We start from the raw sequence: 26,967 nt of genomic DNA on the forward strand, positions 1-26,967 counted from the left end.
TTGGCTCGTTTCACCTATGAGCCTTTTATTGCCCGTTAGACTTATATGTGCAGTAAATACTTTAGGCTAAAATAGATATGTCAATACCCAAACAGGATATAAGTTTTTTGGGACAGAGGTCAAGGAAGGTTTTACATAATAATGTATAGTTAAGGATTACCATTATCACATTTACTTACAAACTGATTTTAATAATAGTAAAAAAGTACCAAAACCGTTTAAGAAACAGAACTAATATAATAGTAACACGGCTAACAAATTTACCAGCAAATACACCAAATTTAAAATTACAAATGAATCTCAAAAGCCTTAAGGATCAGAATCGACAATATAGATCTCTCCAAGCTGAGAAAGAATTGCAAGGAAAGGAAGCACTACAAATCAAGGAACATGAAGGAGCACTACATTACTAAAGTAAAGAACCCTGAAAGTCTGAATTCAATGTATAACAGTTAATTATCAAGTACCTTCACCATTAAGCTATATCAATGAAATAGCGTATTAAATGAATTAAAAAGAAGCATATGATCATGACATTCATGTAATAACCAGGGATATCGCCTAGGATGAAAACTAGTTTTAAGCTTAAAAACGTTTTCTACAATAGAGAAATCGCCATTTTTTCCAGTTACCAAAGCCTAACCAGCTTGTGAAAAATGTAAATGTTCCAGAAAATTTTACAGCACACTATACATAATCATAAAAAAATATATATATATAAACCAGAGAAGCCCCACAGCTTAATTCCATTCGAATGCTTGAGATATTGGTAGAGGGGCCGATCAAATGCTTGTAGCCATGGAGAGAAAGGGAGACTTGACTGAAAAACTGCCCTTGAATGTCCTGCATAAGATTGCACAAATAAAGGAAATAAGTTCAAATCATCAAGTGGCAGCACATCATGACAGCAGAAAGGACAGACTGAATGCTAAAAAATGTAGTCTTCGATCAAAATTAAACTTTTCGCTTAATTTACACACATATCAAACAATCCTCAGAGTCCAAGCTTTACAGGCTTAGAGAATGGCAATATTTATCTTAGGTGACATGAGAACGCATATCATGGCATAATCTATGGAAGATATAATAGTAGACTCCTCATTCAAAGGTCACCACAGTCCAATAAGACAAACCTCTACCCCTTATTATTAGCTACATTTACTATTTAGCGGCCGGAATCATGTAAGAATCACTTGCCTTACGTGGGATCTCGTAAGATTCATCAAAATGTGTAGTTTCAAAACCTAAAGTTTATTCACACATAGTTAAAGATATTGATGACCAAAAGTGTCTCAAAAGTAGCAGATCTAAAGAGGGAAGGTAATAGACCTGGCAAATGAGTCATTCGGGTCGGGTCTAGGTCGGGTCATTTTGGGTCAGCTAACATTCGGGTCGGGTCGGGTCGATTTGGGTTTCAGGTCAACTTTGGGTCAGGAATAGGGTCCAGTTCAGGTCGGGTCAATTTCGAGTCAAGTATGTTCGGGTCATATTCGGGTGAGGTCAAAATCTGTTCGGGTCATGTTCGGGTTGTTTCATTTGTGAATCAAGTTCAAATCAATAATTTTATACGCTGTATATATTTTGTTATTGTTATAACAACACTACCAATACCGTTTATGAGCTTATCTACCATTAAAGATGAACAATTTAAGCTATTTTTGGTACAAGATATTTTAAGTTCAATTATAAGGTAATTTTATTTCAGGACATTTTGGATATCAAATTTGTTTGGGTCAATTTTGGGTATCGGAACTGTTCGGGTCAATTTCGAGTCGGGTCAACTTCGGGTCGGGTCAGTTCGGGTGTCGGGTCAGAATCAAGTCAACTCCATTTTCGGGTCGGGTATGGGTCGAGTCGGGTCAATTTCGGGTCATTCAGGTCGGGTCAGCAGGTCTCGGTCAGGATTGCCAGGTCTAAAAGGTAATGCCATTACACAATTCAACATTAGACTTTCAGCGAAACATTGTGATTTGTGACAAATCTTTGTCATTTTAATCATAGCCTGTTAATTTGAGTTAAAGGATCACAAATGAACAAGCATTCTTTTTACCTCAAAAATAAGCTTCAGAAAAAGTAAGTTTCGATATCAAGTACAATTATCAACAGGATAGAAGTTCAAAAAAAGTGCAAATGCCTAATAGCTTAGTTGTTTAAATTCTTAGAGTCGGTCATTGGAACCAAGACCTAGAATTCCAGGACCTTGGATTGAAACACATCCACACCATTACTCTTTGTGAATAATTATACACCAAAAATAAAGATGAATGATAAAACAAAACATTCCACATATATCTGCATACAAGCTTATAGCCTTTAACCTAACTTTTTTTACCATTTACTGAACAGCAACTTACAAGATTAAGGGCTCAGATAATGACGGTTTTATCTGCCCTACGTACCATGAGATTGCATATTATAGCATAGCAAAATCCAAGGGAGAAAGAATTTGGAAAGCTCCCTATTAATAGGTCTCCTAAATCCAATAAATAAAATAAACTTGTTTTTATAGATGCATTAATTTCCTTTTTAGTTGATAAATCCTCTCTATCTCTCATATCACATGAGTCCTTTTTTCTTTCTCTCTATCTCTCTCATCTCCAAAATTTGCCTAGAAGACCGTGATTTTAAAAGTGATGCATCTAAAAAAAATCGGAGGCAGATTAACTGATATATATACTCCCTCCTTACAAAACATTTATACGCTTTCCCCAAGATAATTCCAGCACACAACAGTACAATTCAACATGCCCACTTGCAGCAAGTTGAGTGAAATTTTGTCTTTTCATCATTGCCCATTATACTAAGTTGAAAAGTCAAAAATAGACTAAAGAATAGTTCCTTTCATCTTAAATTAAGTTTCAGAATAAACAAGTTCCAATAAGAGCTACCACGTTAATCATTAAACTAAAAGTGATATGGAGCTGCATATCATTAACAATGCACAACTGAAACATACAAAAATTGGAGTGATCCCTGTTTAAAGACCTCTTCAATCAAAAATAATTGATCCCTCCATCTAGAAATAAGTAACATAAGCATTGTGAGAACATATTAGCAATTGCCTGAACTAATAGTGTGTATAACTACAGGTGGGATGTTCAGTATTAATTCTAATAACACCTATTAATCCATAGCTTAAAATCAAACCAGGCAAATGCAGTTTCATTCTAAAATAAGCTTTGGAAAGGAAAATAACAAGTACTAACCAATAATAATGATAATCATGCAATACAGCAATGGTAAAATGAGCTGAACCAAAAGTTTTCCAGCAAAATGATAAAGAATATATTACCTACTGCATTCCATTTGGTGATCAACTTCACAAGAGAGCACCCGATGGCAAGCTTAGCACGAAACTTTGCAAACAGAAAAGGCCAGGTCTTAAATCTGAAGATCATTAAAGTTAGCTAGAGATTAATCATCAAAATATTGATATTGATATACATAATTTTTGTCTTTTGCAGATCTTAGTAAGGATTCCTAGTCCTCAGACTCCCACTCCTGCTGTATTTCCTATTTTGCTGTTATAACAAATCATTTTTCCATTTAAAAATGTAATAAGTTTGCAAATTTTGGCTCAGACAATGACTACTTAGACTTGTCAAGAGGCAATGTGCCATAGAACTGCATACATGGCATTGCACAAACAAGGGGAACATATCAAAATGGCAAGCTCCCATTTTAAAAGTCTCCCCAATCCAATAATTAAAAACACATACTTCCTCCGTTACATCATTATAGCTGATACATTTCCTTAAGGCACGTTTGCCAACACATAATTTCATAATTAATAAATTCAGTTATGTATAGGCCCAAAAAAAAAAAACATTAAGACAAATCTAAAAAGTCCCCCCAAGATTAGGTTTTTTCTTGAAAATAGATCACTGAATAAAGTCAAAGTAACTTAGCTGAATAGTGTACAAACTCAAAATATGTCAACTAAAAGGAACAAAGAAAGTACATATATTACCACATCCAAAAAGTCCATTCTACCCAAGATAATACCGGTATGCAATTCAAATGCCACTTCAGCAAAGCAAAGAATTTGGTTGAACCCTGTCATTATTTCCATCATTGCCCATCCAACAAAAGCTCTATTCTCCTCACCTTAATTCCAATTGCATCAATTAGTTCAAAAAGTTAAGATAACATATGGGCTAAAAAGGTTTTGAGAAGGGTTAACAGGTTCAAATAAGATAAGAAGTTTCAACGAGGTCTATTAAGGTCCAATAAGATAAGTTATGATACGATAAAACAAGTCTAATAGATTTAGATAAAATAGGATAATGACTAATAAGTTCAAATAAGATAAGATAAGCTTACCGAAAGTACCACCAACATGCAATTCTAAAGCCACTCTATGCAAAAAATTTGGCTGATACATGTCATCGTTGCCATCATTGCCCATCCAACTAAAGCTATGTTCTCAATTGATTATAAATAAATAAATAAACCTCGTGAGACAAGTTTGCACCTGTGGGCTCAGACAATGCAAAATTCAGTCTACCTAAAGTAGCATGGGATTGCATAGCAAAGCATGGTCAACAGGAGCAAATTAAATTGGAGAGCTCCCTGATAAAAGGTCTCCTCAATCCAATAATTCAATAAACATATATACTCCCTCCGTGCAATAGTTCATATGCATTCTCCAAGGCGATACCCATTATGCAATCCAAATACCACTTTCAGAAACCTGTGTCATTTCCATCATTGCCCATCCAACTTAGGCTATATTTTATTCACCTTGAAAGAGTTTATTTCTGGGAAAAAAAGTTCAAATACGGACTACCCTTTCAATTCAAAAAAAGTTCAAATACGGACTACCCTTTCAATTCACACCTACAATAAGTTCAAATGAAACAAATTCAAGTGAAAAAAGCATACCGTAACATAGATTTGGAACCTCAAATATCAATCAACGGCCATTTCTGGTTACACAACACAATATTACATTAACTTATATAATCCAAAAGGTTCAAACAAGTTCTCACAAATTCTAAGAAGATTAGATTAGTACAGAAAAATTCACAACATTTGTTTAAATGCGTACAATCAAATGTGATCATGTAAATAAATGCCCAAAAATTAATTATTTCACTAACCAAAAACATTGGACAAAAAAATGCCATTTGCTCCAAAAAAAGGTAAATTACAACATACAAGTCCTTAAGGTCAACAAATTCAGCAAACTCAAAAAATTAATGAGTTGAAACTGAACATAAAAATGAGATGAAACAAGGTGTAAACAAGTAACCAACACAATAAAGTAACCATTACCTCATGTATTCCACATAAACCTCAAGTTCAGCTTCATGAAACAATAGCTAAAACCCTTTGCCAACACCGTGCAAATACGAAAAAGCCATGTTAAGCTTGCAAGTGATAAGAATTGCTAGTTTTCACTTTAAAAAGCACTTTATAGCAGATGAGTGGAAGAAGAGGTTCTTTGTTGACAACCATAGGAGATAACTACGTTGGGTCATATTGAAAATCCATCCAAATGGGATTAAGGCTTTGACAATATTGTTGCTTAACTCAAAATCTACCTTTTTCAAAGGGATTGTGTATATAGGGCCTGTTCTATTCCGCTTAATTTCAGTTCAGTTCAGCTCCAATCAGTTTAGTTCAGTTCCTAATTTCCTTCTCTTATAAACAATTCATTTCAATTCTATTCAATTTAGTTCAGTTTAGCCCCAATCAGTGCAGTTATCAGGAAAACATATACAAGAAGCTTAAAGCTTTTCAATTTATATGTTAAATAGAGGCCCAGGTTCTTTTTATTTTAAGTTTCAGGTAAAAGAAGGAAATGAAAAGCAAAATTCCCAACAGCAGCATTTTGTATCTATATCTAACTAAGTAACTATCTATCTACCCATACCCAAGGAATATCCACCCAAAAAAATCTTCCTCATACCTACAAGAATTAAAATACCAAATATATAGGCTCAAAAAGTTTCAAATTGGAGATTGTATAAATTAAATCAAGTGGGTTATCATCAGATTTCCGAATTGGGGTTAATGAGATCAGCCCAAAAGAAACACATAGCAAAGCAACATGATTACATGGCTACCTCTGTGTTATTTGCACTCTCCCACTCTTATCTTCCCAACAATTTGACTGAGAATAGTCCATTAATTTTTTCAAGAATTCCAAATTTGACAAAGTAGTTTCATCATTGCTCTTCTTTATTTCATCTTAGTATTCCTGCTACTACTCACATATGTGGGATGCAAATAAATGCAATTATGGATAATATTAAAACAGATGCATATAAATGCAAATAAATGTAAGAGTTTTTTTCTTTCATTATGCTTTCCATATGCATTTTCGGTATAGAAAGGGAGCTGTTTAGAAGAGAAAGTTGAAAAGAATCACTGGCAAGGAAGGGTAGAGAGAGGCAACAGCTCCCAAAACTCCCAAAGGCTCTCCGCCATTTAAAAACCCACTACCTCACAACCTTCATGTAGTTCACAAATTTGGGCTCAGAAAATGACAATTTTGATCTGAATAAAATAGCACGGGATTGCATAGCATAGCTACACTCAAGGAGAGGATTAAATTTGGAGAGCACCCTGTTTAAAGGTTTCCTCAATCCAAAAGTTCATATTCTTTCGCCGAGGTTATACCAGTTATGCAATTCAGATGCCATTTTCAGCCAAAAAAAAAATAAAAAATAAAAAATAAAAATAAAAAATTACTACATGTTGTCATTTCCATCATTGACCATCTAACTATTGAGGCCCAGTTTTTCCCAAGGCCCAGTTTTTCCCATTGCCCAACAACAACAATAACAATAACGACAACAACAACAACAACAACAACAAGCATATGGACTTGCATGAGAATGAGGTATTGGATTGTAAGGGATGGAGGGGTAAGATTTTTGAGGATGACTAACGGAATAATCACTTTTGGTTCATTTAGCTGACCCCACTTATGGGATTAAGGCTTTGATTGATTGATTGATGCTTTCTATATACATTTATGGTGTAGAAAGGGAGTTGTTCAAAAGAGAAAGTTGAAAAGAATCACTGGCAGGGAAGGGTGGAGAGAGGCAACAGCTCTCATAACTCCCAAAGGCTCTCCGCCTTAAAACCCACTACCTCACCACTTTCATGTAGTTTGCAAATTTGGGCTCACACAATAACAATATTTATCTGAATCAAACAGCACGGGATTGCATAGCATAGCATTGTACACTCAAGGAGAGAATTAAACTTGGAGAGACCCTGTTTAAAGGTTTCCTCAATCCAAAAATTCATATCCTTTCGCCAAGGTTATACCAGTTATGCAATTCAGATGCCATTTTCAGCAAAAAATAATTATGTTGTCATTTCCATCATTGACCAATCTAACTATTGAGGCTCAGTTATTTTTTTTAGTCTCGGGCATAAAAAGGACATTGAAAGACACTGCCCAACAACAATGTCCGGAGATCAAGTGTAGTATCTGTTCTTATCAGGAGAAAATAAAGAGGAAATTGAAAGACATTCCCATATATAGATCAAGTGTAGTATCTGTTCTTATCAGGAGAAAATATACAAGAGGCTTAAAGCTTTTCAATATATATGTAAAATAGGGGCTCGGGTTTTTTTTTTTTTTTTTTTAAGTTTCAGGCAAAAGGAGGAAATGAAAAGCAAAATTCCGAACAGCAGCATTTTGTGAAAGAGTCATTTCCTGCTATTTCTGCTGCTGCCACACACATAATAATAATGCGGATGCAGACAAATGCATACATTTGTAAAAAAAGTCATTTTTTTCTTTCTTTCTTTATCCTTGCTATATACATTTTTGGTGTAGAAAGGGAGCTGTTCAGAGTAGAAAGTTGAAAATAATTAGTGACGGACTGACAGGGAAGGGTAGAGAGAGGCAACAGCTCCCAGAACTCCCAAAAGCTCTCCGCCCTTAAAACCCACTGCCTCACCACTCTCATGTTAGTTCGTAAATTTGGGCTCAGACAATGACAATTTTGATCCAAATCAAATAGCACGGGATTGCATATCATAGCATAGCATTGTACACTCAAGGAGAAAAAAAAATTTAGAGAGCCCCTGTTTAAAGGTTTCCTCAATCCAAAAATTCATATTCTTTCGCCAAGGTTATACCAGTTATGCAATTCAGAGGCCATTTTCAGCAAAAAAATATTATGTTGTCATTTCCATCATTGACCATCAACTATTGAGGCTCTTAAGTCTCAGGCTGAAAGAGGACATTGAAAGCTATTGCCCAACAATAACAACAACAACAAGCAGTAGCCACATAATTATATAGAGGATTATAGAGAGAGAAAATGAAAGAGAGATTACAGTCGCGAAACGGATGAACAATGCCTTCCAATCTCCACCGCCTGAATTTGAACATCAAAATTTAGGAAAACTCAACATCATCGCCTCACCAACAATTTTCAAGAATAGCAAAAATCCCCAAAAATTAGGGTTAGGGTTTTGGGTTTAGGGTCTGGAATTTGGGGGGAGGGTCGTCTAATGTTGATAATTATCACCAAAGGAAAGAGAAAGAGAGTGGAAAACTGGGCAACGACCCTCAAAACACCCCGGCAATTAATTTCACACTCATAAAATTCTTCCTCAATTCTCCCAAAATCGAAAAATTCAAAGAAATGAGCTCAAAACCTGTCAAATTGGAGTATGAACAAAATTAATATCTGGGTTATCATCAGATTCAGAAATTAGGGTGGGTAAGATAAGCAAAATGCAAGAATTCTGCAATTTTCGCGGTATCTCGCTATCTTCCTATCAATCTGTCTGAGAAACCCAACAGATTTTGTTTTTAAACAACTCCGAAATTGACATTGTTGGAAAAATCATAGCTCAACTTTGATTTGTTCTTGGAAGTGTTACTGTTTCTGCTGGTATAATAATAATACGGAGTACAACATATACATACATACATACGAAATTTGTGTGTGTTTGATGGAGTGAGGGGCTGTTTAGAAGAGATGAGGGAAACCATCGGCGGTGGGGAGGGCGGAGAGTGGCAACAGCCCCCGTAACTCCCAAGGCTCTCCACCATTACTAACCCCCACTGCCTCTTGACTTTCACATTTGCATGTTCAACCTTCATTTATATGACGTTTTTTATACATTAATTAGGAAAATTTGCAAATTGCAGTTATTTAAAGTTCGTATTTTGTAAATTAAAGCCATTTTAAAAAAAATTGCAAATTGCAGCCTAAAAGTTCGTATAAATTGTAAATTGCAGTTCGATTTAACTTTTTCATCAGTTTACATGTCAAAAAAATTTCGGTGAAGGTTTTATGGGTCATTTTAGGCCTTAAAGATCCGAATTGAGCTCGGAATTAGCAAAAAAATAATGTAAGTGTCTCATTTTTACAGTTTTTCACGAATCGATACATTTTTGTTACGTAAAACGAGGCACTTGCTTTATTTTTTTGCAAATTTCGAGCTCAATTCGGTTCCTTAAGGACTGAAATGGCCCCTAAAACCTTAATCAAAGAATTTTCGACTTATAAACCAATGAAAAAGTTGAATCGGACTGCAATTTACAATTTATACGAACTTTAGGGCTGCAATTTGCAATTTTTTTTAAATGGCTGCAATATGTAAAATACGAACTTTAAATGGCTGCAATTTGCTACCCATCTAAATTTTTATTTTATTTTCTATCACCTAAAATCATACGAAGTAATTTACATTTCACTACCACTTAACTCTTTCAGTTATTATTTTCGTTAGTGAGATCCAGCCACCCTCAATGTCACCTACCGACCACCCCACCTTCCTCAGCCACCAAAAAATTTTTAAAAAAAATAAATAATTAAAAAACCCAGCCACCAACAAAAAAACTTAAAAAAGAAAAAGTCAGCCCCCTCCCCATCAGCCACCCCTCCCCCTTGTCGGCGGTCGACGCCTAAAGCTTTGGCTGGCGCCGGCAACCCCACCCCAATCCCTTTCTCTAAAAAACTGACACCTCTAACCCTAAACCACCAGCTCGAAACCACCTTAAACGGGTTTTAGGGATTCATTAATGGTGGTTTTAGTGTGGTGGTTTAGGGTTAGGGTTTCCAGTTCGGTGTTTTCTGTCACATGGTTCGATGTTTGTTTACGGGTCAGCGTTGGTACAGAAAGAAAGGTGGTTTCTGATTCGGCGTTGTCACATGGTTCGGCGTTGGTACAGAGTTATACAAAATGAGGTGGTTTTCGGTTCGGGGCTTGGGTCGGGGTAGCTTAAAGGGAAAAAGGGAGGGGGTGGGTTGCGTAGGTGGGCGGAAAGGGAGTGGGGTAGGGTCGCCGGCACTGGCGGAAGCTTTGGGCACCAGCCACCGGCAAGGGGGAGGGTGGCTGACGGAAGGGGTTAGGTAGTTGAGGGTGGCTGTTTTTTTTTTTTTTTTTGTATAAACTTAACGGAACCCTAACGGATTATGTTAAGTGGTAGTGAAATTTAAATTATGTGATTTTAGGTGGTAGCAAAATAAAATGAAATTTTAGATGGATAGCAAAAGTGAAATAGGGGTGTTTGAGTGGTAGCAAAAGTGAAAATTTCCTTAAAAAAACAAATAAAGGAAATTCTACGAAGTACATGGTAATTAAAGATGGGCAACGGGCCGTGCCGTGCCGCCGCGGGCCGTGCCTAGCCGTGCCGCGGTGGTGGGCGTGCTGTGCCGGCTCCGCAGCGGGCCGTGCCTAAATTTGGCACACCCCAGCCCACGGCCCGGCCCACGTGCCTGGCAGGCCGTGCCGTGCCGGGCTGCGGGCCAAACCATGCCAATATATTTTTTTTTTAATAATAAATGTAAATAAAAAACGATATATATATATATATATATATATATATATATATATTAGTACAACTATGTTTATGTTAATGTTAATATATTTTGTTTTGAACAACTTTATTTTAATTAAGGTTATATAAATTATTTATCTAATTATGTTTAAGTTTATATAAATAATTTTATTAATTTAGCAAAAAAACAACAATGCATATAATAAAAAACAAAAATTTACGAGTGCGATAAGCCGAAAACACAAAAAATTGAAGAATAACTTATTTTAGTATATGCCGATAGCCGGTACGATAAGTCGATAATACAAATAATTAATGATAATTAAAAATCGTACAATAATTGGTGAATAACTTCATTTATTATACGGAATACGAGGTTCGATAATACAAAAATTTTACAATAGTGTATAATTATGGCGGGCCTCGTGCCGTGTCGGGCTGTGCCACGTGCCGTGCCGGCGTGCCGACCCACGGGCCGGTCACCATGCCGCCCAACGTGCCTCGTACCGTGCCCGTGCCGATTCCCAGATTTGTATTCACGGCACGGCCCACAGGTGGGCCTCTGTGCCGACGACCGTGCCGCCCGCGTGCCGGCACAGCCCGTGCCCATCTTTAATGGTAATTTCAAATTTTGCTATTTATAGGTATTTGGTTAATGGTTGTAGACACCTAAAAATGTCTCCCCAAAACCAAATCCGATGATGAACAACCTTTCACCACCATTATTGGTCGGGTTGAGTATTTAATATTTGGAGTACTTAAATCCATGTTTCCATTCAATACATTTCATAAACCAATCTAACTCCTAGCTCATTTCCCTAAATCATAACTTACTTTCCACTTTTCATGTCCACATCACAAAACCGAGAGAAACTGATTTTGTGGCCCTATAATTTTGATCCAATTATTATTTGGTTGGATAGGCCTTGAAATAAGCTTTCCAATGATATATCATAAGCCCAATTCCGATTTAAAACGAAGAAGATATGAGCAAAATACTAAACTCGGCCCAAAACCGACACCCTTTCACTAAAATGGCCATATCTTAAAATATAAAAACGATTTTGACCTGATTCTAATTGGGTTGGAAAGTAGACTTTATAATCTTTTCAATGATATATTATATGTCTTATTCCGATTTACGAATCAAAAGTTATCGTAGTTTTAAAAACGCGTAAAAAAAAACTAGAATTACCGCGCAGCAGCTAAAATGCCGCAATGCGGCAAAAACTGACGTGGCACGGTGCATATTGCCGTGACACGGTACTTTACACCGTGTCACGGTGCCTTTTTCGTGTATTTTCCGCGTTTCTTCACGTGTTTATGAACCTGGACGTATTTCGGAAAAAAAAGTACACCGTGACACGGCGCCACGTGCCGCGCCACGGTGGACTTTGCCGCGTCACGAAATTTTCTGACGTGTCACGATACATGTGCCGTGTCACGGGATTTTCCCGTGCTTTCTCCGCATAAAACCTGCTCGCGTTTTATCATTTTTGGACAACTATTACACCGCGACGCGGTATTATGTACCGTGTCACGACACGTTTTGCCATGTCGCGGCAACCTCTGCCGTGTCACGGCGCTTCAAAACTAGGGTTTTATCTTTTTAGGGTTCCGTGTGTTCCCTCTACTCAATTTCTCTATAAATACGACCCTAATTTTTGCAGTTTGGGGGGAACCAAATCGTTCTCTCTTCCTCTCTTCTACACCAAAAATCATTCTCTTCTTTCTCTCATATTCTAAACCTTAAACTATATTTCTAATTACATTATTCCTTCCCTAAGCACTCCAAGGAGTCCATACTTAACCCGAGGTTTCGTCCTTAAACCCAGGCGTGAAAGGTATAATTAACTGAGGGTTTGGATCAAATCAACTCTACTTTTAATTAATTTAATTTCAATTTGATTTATTTTCATTGAATTTACTAACAATTTATTCATGATGTAGCATTTTTAAGGAGCGCGCTTAATGTGAGTAATTAATTAATTTAATTACTTATTTTTATATTGCTAGTATCATGATTATGTTAATTTGTATTTGATTTGACTAACAATTTATTGTTAAATTGCTTCCAATATTAATGTTTATTCTATTATATATTTATTGATCACCATATTGCATGTTAAAGGGAGTATGTAATTGAAAATCACGCCTAATAAGATAATTTGGACAATCGATTTAGGTTCCTTTTTAATCTTGTTGTTTAATCAAGTGATCACTAATATTTTAGAATTACATGTTGCATTAATATTCAACCAATTTAGCCTAATGTTAGTTTGGAGCAAATTGAATCTTTGTTTGTATGCCTTTGAGATCGCAGGGAATACTTTTTGCTATAAGAATCAAGTAGAGGCCAATACGGGCGAATGTGACTCCATGACTCACTTCGTACCATCATCCTCGATCCTCCTTTCGTGGTTCCGAACCATGGAGTTAGTAATCTCATGGATTATGAATGGGGTGTAACCTTCACGGGTCAATCATTATTGCCTTTCGTTGTCCCTTATCGTGGTTGCCTTTTATGATCCGTGAACGGTTTACAAGTTCCTTAAAAACTTGTTGGCGGCTCCTTACTTTCCTTGTCCCTAATCGTATATGTCAATTCCCACTTCCTAAGAGTGCCAAGCATATTCACCCATGCTTAACGTAGGCGCACTTCAAACGTCGCCTACAATGGTAACCCTCTTTTATTTAATTTTATAAAATGACCCTAATTAAAATTTTATTTCATCTTATAACCTTAATGAGAGGTGGGTAGTTTGGATGGATTTTCAATGGAGACGGTGATGTGGGTTGGATTTTCAAAAGAAGGGGGTGATGTGAGTCAGATTTTCAAAGAGACTAGACGGTTTTTAGATGGTTTTCGGGCAATGGGTGGAATTGTTTTTGGTTGGGTGAGATTGTTTTTTGTTAGAATTGTGGTTTAAGGGCTATGTAGGTGGCTTTGTGATGGAGGAGAGGCGGCCGGGAGTTTCCAGCGGGGGGGGGGGGGGGGGGTGGGGTTTTTAAGGGGAGGGGGAGAGGTTACGGTCAATGGCGGATCTACGTTGTAATAAAGGGTAGCACATGCTACCCCTAGTATTTTGGTATAAATTTTTTAAAACTGCAAATTAAAACTATAGGTTTCCATTGTTACAGTGGTTAAAGGAGAATTAGTTTAGGTTTTGATTGTGCAACAGGTTAGGGGTTCGAACCCCTAAATTTCTCCATTACTTTTATCAATAAAGATGATTTTTTTTTTTATTTTCACAAATTATTTACGAAGTATGGAGTATTTATTAATTGTTATGATAAATTTAGATACGAATTGTCCGTTAAAAAAAAGGATACAAATTAGAGTACAAAATTACTAGTATCAATTAAACAATTGATACTGTTTTTTTTTTATTTTTATTTTTTTTTAGGAAAAGATAGCAAAGCCTTTATTAGCTAGATCAATATCCGCAAGGCTAGAAATGCCTTGCGGGAACACACCAATACAAACATACTCCAAGTTTATCCCCGTTTCCCATCTAACCATTAAATGAGCAACACTATTACAGGCCCTACGTACATGAGAAAATTTAAAAGCATTGAACATAAAGCTATCTTTCCTAATATCCTCATAAACTATGTGAATGGGGGAGAAACCATCAGCAGCGAGCCATTGACAGCGTTCCCCACACTAATTGCATCACTTTCTAGCCAAACTCGATCGTAACCCAATCGGTGAGCAATTTGAACCCCATACCGAGCAGCCATAGCTTCACCAACCTCCGGTGTTGTAGCGTGGGTTTTTTTTTTACAGTAGCAGCCAGTAACTTCCCATATTCATCATGCACAAAAGCATCTGTGTTGATCTTGATCCATCCCCTACTTCATGTTGTTATGCATTTATTTATTTATTTTTTTTACATTGTATTGTAATTGTTTTTTGGGTAATGCTATATGCAGCCCTAAGAGCTGCATATAAGCATTTAATATACTTCCTTTTTTAGTATTAAGTTGGGAATTTATTGACAATTCACGAGTTAATCGATGTAATAAACGTTTATTTATTATCTTTTCTTTCCATTTTTAGCTTCTTATATGCAGCCCTTAGAGCTGCATATATCTTTTTTCCTATTTTTTTTATAAGTACTAGTATAATATATCTTAGTAATTATTTTTTTGAATAAGTTCTTGGTCAAATGTATCCATGTCCAAAATTACATTTTTAACACACATTGTCAATTAACAAGGAGCACAACTATATACTAATACATTGCATTGCATCCAAAAAGTCACTCGGTTATTATTTTGCTTATTATTTTGGGGGAATTTTTAAATACGAATCCCTAAAATAAAGTCCGGTTTTAATTTTTGTTTTAAATTTCTTAAATAACTACTCGTACGTGCTACCCCTGATTGGAAATCCTAGATCCGACACTAGTTACAGTGATTAGGGGGAAGGGGGAAAGGGGAGGGGGTCTAGGCGTGGCCGACGCCGGGGGGAAAGGGAGGGGGTCAAGGCATGGCTGGCGCCGGGGGGAAGGGGGGTCTAGGATTGGCCAAAACTAGGGGAAGGGGATCGGGTTGGACATGGATGGATGAGGTGGGTGGCTAGGTGTTTTTTTTTTCTTTTTTTTTTTAAAAAAAAAAAATAGGAAAAAAAAAACCTTATCCATTCATCATCATGTAATCGGTCATTTGGCCTATTAGAGACAAGCTTATGTCAAAGGTGGTATTAGTAGAAAATAATTCAAAGTTGGACTATGTAGAGTAAATAGGTTAGAATTATTAAAGTGGAGTTTTCCTTGATTGATTGGGGGGTTGGTTTTTTTTTTAAATCATTGAGGAATTAATGAAATTTTTTATTGTAAAAAAAGATGATGGATTAGTTGATTGAATAGACTATTGCAGCAGGTTAACCCTTGGCTCATAGCTCCTATGGGTTTGGAAAAATATAGGATGGCAAACTTGTGAATAAGTAGAAATTGGTAAGTGAAAGTGGGCCATAAGTTACCATGGTGGATAACGGAGCAGGATATGCATAATGGGAAGTGAAATTGTGAGCGGAAAAACAGAGATAGTAAGTTCACAGTAAATCTTTATGATTTTACCCCAAAATGGCAAAATTACAGCCCAAAGCTAAACCCAAAATTATGATAGAGGAGGACGGAGGTTACTGTACGAAGATGGCATACCCAGAAAACTGAGAAATGCCATATTTGTATATGGTAAAGGAGGAGTGAGAATTGAAGAAGTGTAGTTGAAATAAATTTGGTACAAGATGCGAAATCGATTAGTCCATATATTGGGGGTGGATTTAGCTGAACCAGTGGTTGAAGATGGGGAAGTTGGCCATGGCTGCGCTAGGGAACTAAGGTTCGATAGTGATAATGTAAGTGTTCATACCGCATACTTAATTTATTGAAATTGTTGGTTAATCTTGAACATATTGTAGAGTAATTTGGGTTAGGGTTTGTAGAATGTTGATAATAGTAATTTGGGTAAGGGTTTTTAGAATGTTGATAATAGTATATGACTACAGGTTATTATTGAAAATTGTGGTTTATGATGGTGAATTTTGGGTAGTCTAGCAGTTTGTTAATGTAATTGGGCTCTAAATGTAATATAAAAAGGGTAATTCGCAGAAGTTGAATTAATTCATTACAGTATATGTTTATTGTTGAATGTAGTTGAAATTAACATTGTTATTGTTGGTTGTGAATGATTTAATTTGTTTATAAATTATTACAGTTGTATGCAATGCTTTGGTTTGTTGATGTTAGTAAGTAGATATATTTATATGAATCAATGTAGTTGAATGTATTGTAAAAGATTGTGTTGCTTATATTATCATTTATGCGTTTTAAATTATGATTTATGTAGGGTGGTAGTTTTGGTCTTGATTCTCAAGAAAATGATAATGAATTTAATGATGGAAATGGAGAAGAGGATGAGTTGAGTAGTAGTGAAGAGGAAGGTGTTGTATGTGGTGGATATGGTGAAGGAGAATTTGAAAATTTAGCAGAAGATGAGGTAGAAATAGAGGGAGAAAATAAGGGTGGAGAATACGAGGAATTAGAAGAAGAGGTTGGCATGAGGTCTAGGGGCAGGGGGGACATCGTTTACTACCCCTAATGGGAACATAGTCCAGATTGTGTTTGGGGAGGAGGAGGAAATACCACCCCCTGCGGTGGGGATGGTTTTTGCTAGCTGGGAAGAAGTCGATACGTATTTTTGGAGTTATGGTAGGCAGAGGGGTTTTAGTATTGTTAGGGCACCTGCTGGGTGGAGGAAGGTGAAGAAGGATTTGGGCGAAGGAAGGTGTTGTAGGCAGAAAAAGAATGCAAAGTGGACATGTGAGTGCTACAGAAAACCTAATAGGAAGCGTAAAGTAGATCCTTTGAAGGAAGGTTTGGTGGAAGAGGATGACACTGTTATGAAGCGGGAATCCAAAAAGTGTGGTTGTCCAATTGAAATGTATGCAAGTGTGAATGAGGAAGGGAGTTGGGTAATTCACAATCTGAACTTGAAGCATGATGGACACCTTGTGACACCTAGAAAGTCGAAGGATGTATCGATGTTCCAAAAACATGAGTTGGTAGTAAACAACCACTTGGTGAAGCAAACGCGTAATGCGAGGAAGTCAAGGGTTAAGGTCTCACAGATGTATAGTTTCTATGCACATGAGCGAAGTGGAGTTGATCAGATGGCATTTACGTAGAAGGACTTGGAGAATGCGGTGGCAGAGAAGAAGAAACTTGATCTTACAGAGGGTGATGCAAATGGGATGATTGAGTACTTTAACAAAATGAGTACGGACAATCAAAACTTTTTTTCATCTATCTTAGGTTTGGGAAGGATGGTGCGTTATGGGATGTTGTTTGGGTAGATGCACGTAGTAGAGCAGCGTATGAGGAGTTTAGTGATGTAGTGTGTTTTGATAGTACTTACTTGACAAACAAATTTCACCTTCCTTTTGCGATATTCATCGGGGTGAACCACCATGGTCAAAGTATATTGTTTGGTTGTGCGTTGATCTCTCGTGAGACTACGGAGACATATCAATGGGTAATGAGGACATGGTTGCACTGCATGGGGGGTAAAGCTCCTATCACGATCCTTACTGATCAAGATCCTGCTATTCGGAAAGCTGTAAACGTTACAATGAGTGAAACGTGCCACCAGTGGTGCATATGGCACATTCTTCAGAAGTGTGGGGAGTATCTTGGTAAGCTTGAGAATTACTAGTCTGTAAATGATGAGTTGGAAAATATCATATATGGTAGTTTAGATGTAGATGAATTTGTTGATTGTTGGGAGGAAGCTATTGAGCATTACGAGTTGCAAGATAATAGTTGGCTTGAAGGTTCATGTTTATCACTTTATATATGAATTACTGAATTTTTTTATATGAATTAATATTACATCTGGTGAGAATTAGATGTTATATATGAATTACAGAATTGATATTATGTTGTTTTTAGCTCTACACCCACACAGAAAGAATACAAGTTTCTTCCTTGAACCCCTCCTCCCCCTAGGTAGACATAGAATGGATGTACCAACACACACAGTAACATGTTATATATCTTGGTTATATGAGTTATTAGGAGAGTGTGCATATGTGTGTTAAATCTAGTTCACATAAAGGAAGTGTAAATTATTGATAGTTTTGTTTTTGTTGATGTTGCATTTGCATTTACAACTTGTTGCTGTAGAATGACACATGGAAAATTTGGTGCGTTGTAAAATAGGGTTGTTCGAGGAAAGACACATGTGGATCCCTGCGTATTTGAAGCATTTGTTTTGGGTCGGAATGAAAACAACGCAACGTTATGAGAGTTTCAACCATTTCTTCAAAAGGATATGTGGACAAGAACACTACATTGTCTGAGTTTGTTGTGCGTTATTAAGATGCTATGCAGATAAGAGCAGAATTTGAAAGAATAGCGGATTCTAACACACTTCGGTATGTGAGGGAGTTAGCCACTGATTTTCCAGCTGAAGCATAGTTCCAAAAGTGCTATACATATGCTAAATTCAAAGAAGTTCAGCGAGAGTGCAAAAAGTTGTTGTATGTGCGGTGCTTAGATCAATTCGAAGTAGGTGAAAATGTGGTCGAGTTTGTGATTGAAGACCTGATGTGGGGTAATTTAGGTTGTTGAAATCTAAAGCACCACCAATCAAACAAATAAGAAAATCAAACTTACTCCTAATATAGGGTAAGTCCGAGTCGTACCACGAGGAATGAGGGGGAGATTGCTATAGCCTATAGTTAAGCTACTTCGAAGAATGAGAGGTAATTCGAGGTGTAACTAAAGTTTCAATCAAATAAGCAATGAAGAAAATCAATATGGTAAACACTAGGGATTAAGGTTCCACATGCAAGCTCAATGATCATGCAAACGACGAAGAACTCAATCGATTCAAACGTTGCAAGAGAAACCAATAGTTGTAATCAATAGAATTCAAGAGCTATTTCCTATAAGTCAAGCTTGGGTTCAATATGAATGACTAACAAGGAAAATCACAATCAAATTCAATCAATTAAAGCAATTCTCAAATCAAGGGTTCATGTCATTGAAAATTACAATGCAATCTTGATTAATCATCAAGGTTGATCACTCCTATTCAAATCAATCACATGCATAACTATGTTAACCAATTTAATTGCAACAATTCAATCAATCAAGAATCATCAACTAGCAATGATCATCAATCAAGCATGCTTCCCCTTCTCCCTAGCTACTAATCTACCCACTAGACATAATAAAATTGAAAAACAAAACAAATTGAATCACAAACATCATCATTTCAAGCTTAATCAAGAAGAAAATGAAATTGAACAAACTTCGAAACCAAAGATCATCAATCAAATCAATCATCAAGAATTAAAGGTAGAATCAAGCAAAAAGTAAATTCAAGGGAAGAAAATCTCACTAATTATCATTAATTAAGGAAGAAATCAAAGCTTAATGAAGTAATTTGAAATACAAATCAAGTATTCAAGTGTTTTTCTCTCTACTAAATCTGGAAACATATATCAAGTACTAGAAAAAACGTCATCCCCTAAAAAGGAAAGGTCAAAGGTATTTATAGAAAAATAAAAACAAGGGGACGGGAGGCCTTGGTGCACACGCACAGCACCCCCGTGTGCACGTACAGAGGGGCCTGCGCGCACGCACAGAAAGGTCTGCGCGCGCGCACCCTTGATGCATGCTTGGCGCGCGACTCCTCTTGTTGCTAGCTCGTGGCCCTTTTGCGTGATGCTTCGATCCTAGAGCTCTCATGAATCCCTATAGTCGACGCTCTCGTGTGATGCCCGCGAGGAGGGTAGCCTTGAAAACTCCATTTTTGCGTGGTCATGGCCAAGACATGTGATGATGGTGATGCACGAGAGCGCTAAAGCCAAGAGTGGGAGCTTGCCTCTTATCTTGCACACTTGCCAACCGAATAATGCGAAAGCTTGTCCCAAGCATCCAAAAGACTTGGAGAGCCTTCCAAAATGAATCTTGAGGCCCAAGCAAGTCCTGTGATGAAATAAAGTAGAGCAAGTGGAAAAGACGAAAATACCCTTAAAATGCAAGAAAACACAAAATAAAGGGAATGAAGAAACTAAATCATAAAAGATCAAAACTAAAGCATTATTTAAAGAGAAAAGCTATAAAATATAAGAAAAACGTCCTAAAATTCTATCGTATGAGTGCCATAAATGACACTCATCAAATTCCCCCAAGCTAAACTTTTGCTCGTCCTCGAGCAAAACAAAAGCTAGAAAAAGGAATAAGAAAGCAAATGACACTTACAAAATAGCTTATTCAAACAAAAGAAGGAAGAGAAGAAGATTGAGAATATACACTAACTCACTATTGTAGGAATCACGGTTGTTTTTAGCTACAACAAGCCCTTTAAACCCCAAAGTCGCCAATGAGGACGAGTGAGATCTCATAAGGGTTTCCAAAAGAGATTCCTCCATAACTCTCAAAGTAAAACGAGGCAAAGCACAAAAAGGAGAAAAGAGAAAGTTAAAACCAAAAAGAAGAAAAATACTTTCACAATGGACCTTTGCAAATAGACGAAACACAAGTAGATACCAAGCTTTCTAAACAAACAAGGGTAAGCACGTTCCAAGATATCCAAGGTTGATAGAAACATAATGCACGCTAAGCATAGAGAACTAGTGATTTCATTCTCCCCCCTAGTCCCCTCCAAGACAGTCCTCGTTCTCCCCATAAGCTTCAAATCACCCCTTAGCTAGCTCCTCATGATTCCACGAAGGAACCAGAAAAAGATTCATTTTGAGGAATTTAGGGTCATCCCGACATCTCAACTATGCATTCTCTCTCCATAGGGTTGAAATCCATCTCCCTTCATCGAGTAAATGACCTAACATCTCTAAAGTCCAAGGGTCTTTATTAAGGTTGTAATGTCATGGCTAAGGGTAAAGGCGGGGAAAATTTGAAAATTCGGTGGCAATTCCTAAGTGAAGCAAAAGAGCGGCTAACTCTAAAAAAACACACTCAAGAAGTCACCAAACATCAAACAAAAATACCGATTAATGCCATCTCCCCCAAGCTTATTCAACACCAATACACAATATATACAAAAACAAAGTAAAGTTCCCCCCAAGCTTGGACAAAGCATTGTCCTCAATGCGTAGAATAGGGAAGAAAACAAAACTAACTAGAATCTTTTGAGATTTTTGGTTTTTGTTTTTTTATTTTAAACTAATGCACTTAAATGCACTTATTTGGTGTCCTTGCCTTTTTCTTTCATTTACCTTCATTTCTTTGTAATCATGAAGCATCATTTGAATTCCTTGGAACACAACTTGCGTATGAAACTTTCTTTTAAAGACAAATCAACCCAACTTTCAAAGTCACACATAAAACCAACATTCAAAGTGCTCATGTTCATATACAATCAATCTAAAACTCAAACCTCACATGCCAATGCTTCACTAACTAAGAGGGTCGGTAAACATAGGTCATAAGGTTTGTAATGTGGTATAAACAAGAACGGGAAATAGGAGGCTCAAATTGGTTAGTAAGAAGTGCAAAACAGAAAATCAAATATGTAACTAAATAAAAAGAAAATAAAGAAAAATGAGAATAAGTGCCCATATCCTTCCCTATAGATGCTCAGTCACGGTCTTAGGAGCTAAAAGACAACACAAGGATTAAGACATGCATAATGGAGGATCCAAAAAGCCACACAACAATAATGATGAAGGCTAGAACAAAGTGAACCTCACAAGGGATGGGAAAATAGCAAATACCAACTAAAGGGCTTCAAATCCACCTTTAGGGAGCAACTCCATCTTACCACTTTCCCGTGGACTAAGGGTTTAAACGTCCTCAAAAGTTCTTAACCGGGCTACCTTAGCATACGCTATCCTAGGATCAACCAAGGATACTCTCAAACCGTACGAACCACTGCCATTTAGGAAGGGTAATATCTAAAAATGCAAGTCTGTAAGGTACTAAGTCCAAGGAAAAAGCAAAAACAAGAAGAAACTAGAACTTTGCCTCAAAAGAAAAAATCTTTTGTTTTTTATTTTTATTTTTTCTTGTATTTTGTTGTTTTTTTAGAAGAAAAGAAAAACAATAGAAAGGGATAAGAAATTAGAAGAGAAAGAAAAGGAAATAGAAAAAGAAATAAAAGAAGGAACATGAAAAAGGAAAAGAAAAACACAAGGAAACAAGCCAAACATATAATATCCCAATCGACAAACAAACGGTCATTCGGCTACAATGCCAATAACCCCAAACACACTAAGGTGTTAATGGAAAGCAACCTCGAACCGTTCAACTCTTCCTAATCTAAACCTTAACTATGCACACAAAAAGAAAAAGAAAAGAAAGAAAAATAGAAAGGTCTCACCAAGCGATCCCGATGTGAAAGAACAAGCATAACAACAAGTAATTCTCACCAAATCCCATGCGTCGAATGCTCCAATCAAGGACCTAAAAGGTTGAGACAAAAGGAAGGAAAAAGAGAAATATCTACACAAAAGAATGTTAGTAACTTCATGAAGAAATAAACAAAAGAAATAAAAGAGAAACAACTAAACTATATCAAAGAAATACGGACACAAGGGATTCAGATATGTGAGATAGTAGCAAAAATCATCAAGAAGCAGAGAGCATAGGACACAACAACTAAGCGAACAATCAACAATATCAGGAATCATTACAAATAATCCATCATCAAGAAGCCAATAGCAACCAAACAGAAGAATAGAGAAGCATGAGACAGGAAACAACAAGTAACATCACTAGCACAGAGAAGAGACTAGAGTGAACCATAAAAGCGAAGGGGGAGAAAGTGAAGCACGACAATATCAAACATATAATACCCCCAAAGCTTGAAATGAACTACCCCCAAACTCAAAACCTAATAGCAAATAGGCATAAAAACGACATCAAATAAAGAAAACAAGTAAGGGGGGTAGTGAAGATGGTTCACTCGGCACTATGGTAAGGGGTAGAATGGGTACTCCCCTCACCGGTCTGTAAAACAACTTGACTAGAGATAGCAAAATCACCTACCTCCAAAGGAGCCTTCCCTCTCAACCTACCCTCCATCCTAGCCTTATCCTCCTCAAAGAAATGAGACAAATCATCCAAGATCGATTCGCCCGATCGGCCCCACCTACCAAAGGTCTCGGGGTTTGGAAAGGGCATAGGGTTTGAAGGGTCATAGATAAAATCGCATCCAGTGGGCCGCTTGTAATCATAAGTGGTCGGGGTGATGCCAACGAATGCACTAGAGGGAATATGAGGCCCTTCCCAATATGTGTAACAAAGAGAAGGTCCTTAGATGGGCTCATAGGGGACCCATTGGGGGATAGCCCCTTGTTGGACCGAGAGGTAGGGGTAGTTCAAATACGGCTCGATCTCACCTCTCCTTACATGCAAATCATACACTTGACGAGCATGGTAATCATACCCAAGAACAAAATCATTCCCCAAAGGTGTAGAGGACAAAACATTAGCAATAGAATCAATCTTGGCATGTACACTAGACAAGTCAAGTGAAAAGGAAGAAGTAGAAGAAGGGATAGATATACCTCCCCGCTCATCCGGGGCAAAGCTTGAAAATCCGCTAGAGGTGCATCATCAGAATTGGTGCGAGAATGATTCGTCTTTCGCCGAAGAGAAGGATCTATCTTACATTCCGGGATTCTCCAAGTAAGAGAGTTGTTCTTTGTCCTCCGATCGGAGGCCTCCTTGCTTGGAATCACGAACCAATCCCGAACACGAGAAACCTTCCAAATGAAAAGGCCCAACCTTTTTGTGCGCTCAAGAAACTTTTGATTTATGAGGGCATAGATGTTGAGGTAGTGCGAAGGGGTCTTCTCACGAGGATCACCAATAGGCGGAAACTCACTAAGCAAAGTCTTGTAAGAGTCATCGAGGCAAAGAGCAAGAATAGAGACCATGCCCCCGAGTTGAATGCTACCCGAAAATGAAACACCATCTCTAATGTCATGGATTCGATTTATCAAATGTTGTGTGAAGTCAACTATCTCAAGTTCTCCTTGATCATGGTCGGCCATCCATAGCCAACATAACTCCTCTCGTGAGATAGCACCCAAAGAATCCTTAGAACAAAGAGCATAGGTGAGGATGCGATTGAAATATCTCATGGCCGGATGAATAATGGATGTAGCTTTAGAAGTTTAAGGCTCATACTTTCCTTCAATGGAAATGCGTCGCCACCATCTTAGCTCGTCGTATTCATGGTCATCATTCATCTTACCATGAGCCGGGTACTGACAGGCTAAAGTCGTATCACCTAATCAAAAGTAATTCCTAAAACCACTAGCTAATAATAGATAGGGAAGTAGGGTCGAATCCACAGGGAAACAAGTCTTTCTATTCCTAATTAATTATTATAATCTAAATTATTAAGTAACCAAAAGTTGTTATTTAAAGGAACTATATTACGAAGAATATGAGTAGGGAGAAATAAAAGTAGGGAGAAATCAAATAATAAAAGACCTAGGGCATAGGTTCACCAATAAATAATATTCCAAGGTAAAACATAACAATCAATCATCAATGCATCAATTAATCAAATCATAAAGGGCTTTCTCTACGTATTACAATCACAGAGTTAATTTACCGGTATTAAATCTCATCTCTTGGATCTCGACCTAACCATTTATAAATTAGTTTTCCTATTGAAACTAAGCCTAAACATCAACTCTCATCTCTCGAATCTCGAATCAATATTACTGAACTCATACGAATTAAATCTGGCTAAATCTAACCGCATAGCATTAAATCAATCAATAGGAAATTAATCAAGCATTGACAATTAACAATAACAAATTACCCCTTCATATTATTTATGGATCCCCATAACCCTAGCAAGAAAACTACTCACACATAATTAAATATAAACTAAATAAAGCAATTAAACAAGTCATGATGAAAGAGAGAGAATAAATAACTGAGCTTAAAGGAGAAGAAATCGTTACCAAAGTTGAAGGAGACAAGAGATGGAATTAAACAAAGAGTTGTAGAGAGAGAAAATAATATTAGAGTTTAAGAGGGGAGAGAGAGAGAAAAGTTAGAGAGAGAAAGAGAGAGAGAGCAAGGAAAAGGGAGAGAATCTTAAACTCGCTTAACAAAAGCGTATATATACTACGCTCGAAAATCCTAAGTTAAAACAACTTAAACGACGCTTAGACCTCTCCTTAGAAACACGCGCCCAATCGGGCCAGGCACCGGCCGATCGGGCACGCCTTTTTTCCTTCGTGGGCTTCTCTTCTCACGCCCGGTTGGGCACGCCTTCGGGAGGAGACCCTTGCACCGGGCGGTGACACTTCGGGCTACTTGGACTCCTTGTTTGGGCTTGTAACTCGGCCCAAACCAAATATTCTCCTTGGGGCTTTAATCATTCGGTGCAATGCCTCATCTTCTCATAAGTCGAGCCCTTAATCACCGGTTCGATGACTCTAACCGATCTTGGGCTATGAAAGATGGTCGTGCTCCTCCAATGCTCGTAGTCGCTCCATAAAATCCTGGGAAAATGCTCAAAGAGTGCAATTCCCTATAAAACTCAACCAAAACTACGAAAACACTAGAAAACACATATTAGTAATAAAAGTGGCTCTAAAGAGCCAAAATCACTACTAATTATGACCAAGGGACATGGGTAAAATACTATATAAAATAAACATATCAAACTCCCCCAAGCCGAACCTTTGCTTGTCCCTATGCAAAGAGCTCATCAACGAATAAATAAAACATGCCTCACCCCAAATAATCAAAGTCAAGATCAAACAATTCAAGGCAAATCTAACGAACATGCTTCAACATCCACCAATCTCATCCATCCAATCACTCATCCTACCTGACAATTATCGAGTAGAGCTAACCACAAGAGCATATAGAATTCAAGACTAGTGCTCATACACTCAACTCTCATTTATGTGGCGAGTAAAAGATGTATTCGATTGCTCTCCATCCCAACCCCTTTATGTGAACAATGCCCTCCCAACTCACACTCTCGTGTGTTTAAAAAGACAAGCACTCAACCTAGTAGTCGACTCGGAATATGTCAAATCATTCCTTGCATTGATAGGCAACACTTTCACATCTACACAACTCTATGCACAAGGTCGGAAGGTCTTTAAAGCTTGTAATAATGTAAGGCTAGGGTAAAGGGTAGTAAATATTTGGGAAAAAGTGAGAGAAAAGCTATGGTTAAGGGAGCAAAATCCTAATAAACCCAAGGTCAAAAATAAATAATGACCAATCATCTCCAACATACTCAACTCCAACAAAAGTTCACCAAATATAACTCCAAACATATCAAACAATCCCAACACTTACAAATTTCACTCATAAAGATATGATGATATAGAACTAGAGTGAATAAACAAACTTTGAAATCAATTTTGATACTTTTTTTTTCTTTCTTTTCTTTTGAATAACCCTCACATAGAACACTTAATCATTGAAACATTTTTTTTTCTTTTGCTCTTTTTTTTCTTTTTATCTCACATTGGAATTTAACTTTAAAACACAAATTCTTATTTTTTTTTCCAATCACAAAACCAAAGAACAAATTACTCATCTTATATTCCCACATTGTGCAAATTATATGCACACTACAACTCCCTCACCTCACTAACTAAAAGCTCCCCCAAGGCAAGCTTGGGTCTAGTAACCAATGGGGCTAAAAAGGCTTGTAATGTGGCTAATAAACAACAA

General features: G+C 37.2%; 1 protein-coding gene and 1 long non-coding RNA gene across 2 annotated transcripts; one reads left to right on the forward strand and one right to left on the reverse strand.

Annotated features, from left to right (window-relative positions):
- Window positions 1–562: 562 nt before the first annotated feature.
- LOC145589524 (uncharacterized) lies at window positions 563–9,036 on the reverse strand. Its single transcript, XR_014101707.1, has 4 exons — window positions 4,324–9,036; window positions 3,971–4,107; window positions 3,293–3,387; window positions 563–843 (listed from the first exon to the last, which is right to left on the reverse strand). It is a non-coding gene; the product is annotated as an uncharacterized LOC145589524 (long non-coding RNA).
- A 6,983-nt stretch (window positions 9,037–16,019) lies between these two features.
- Window positions 16,020–17,986, forward strand: LOC145588715 (protein FAR-RED ELONGATED HYPOCOTYL 3-like). Its single transcript, XM_081645327.1, has 5 exons — window positions 16,020–16,130; window positions 16,490–16,516; window positions 16,622–16,771; window positions 16,890–17,455; window positions 17,587–17,986. Exons 1-5 carry the CDS (start codon window positions 16,020–16,022, stop codon window positions 17,984–17,986), a joined length of 1,254 nt encoding a protein of 417 aa, XP_081501453.1.
- The last annotated feature ends 8,981 nt before the right edge of the window (window positions 17,987–26,967 follow it).

Source organism: Chenopodium album, chromosome 17 (genome assembly GCF_948465745.1).
Source record: "Chenopodium album chromosome 17, dcCheAlbu1.1, whole genome shotgun sequence".
Lineage (NCBI taxonomy): Eukaryota > Viridiplantae > Streptophyta > Magnoliopsida > Caryophyllales > Amaranthaceae > Chenopodium > Chenopodium album.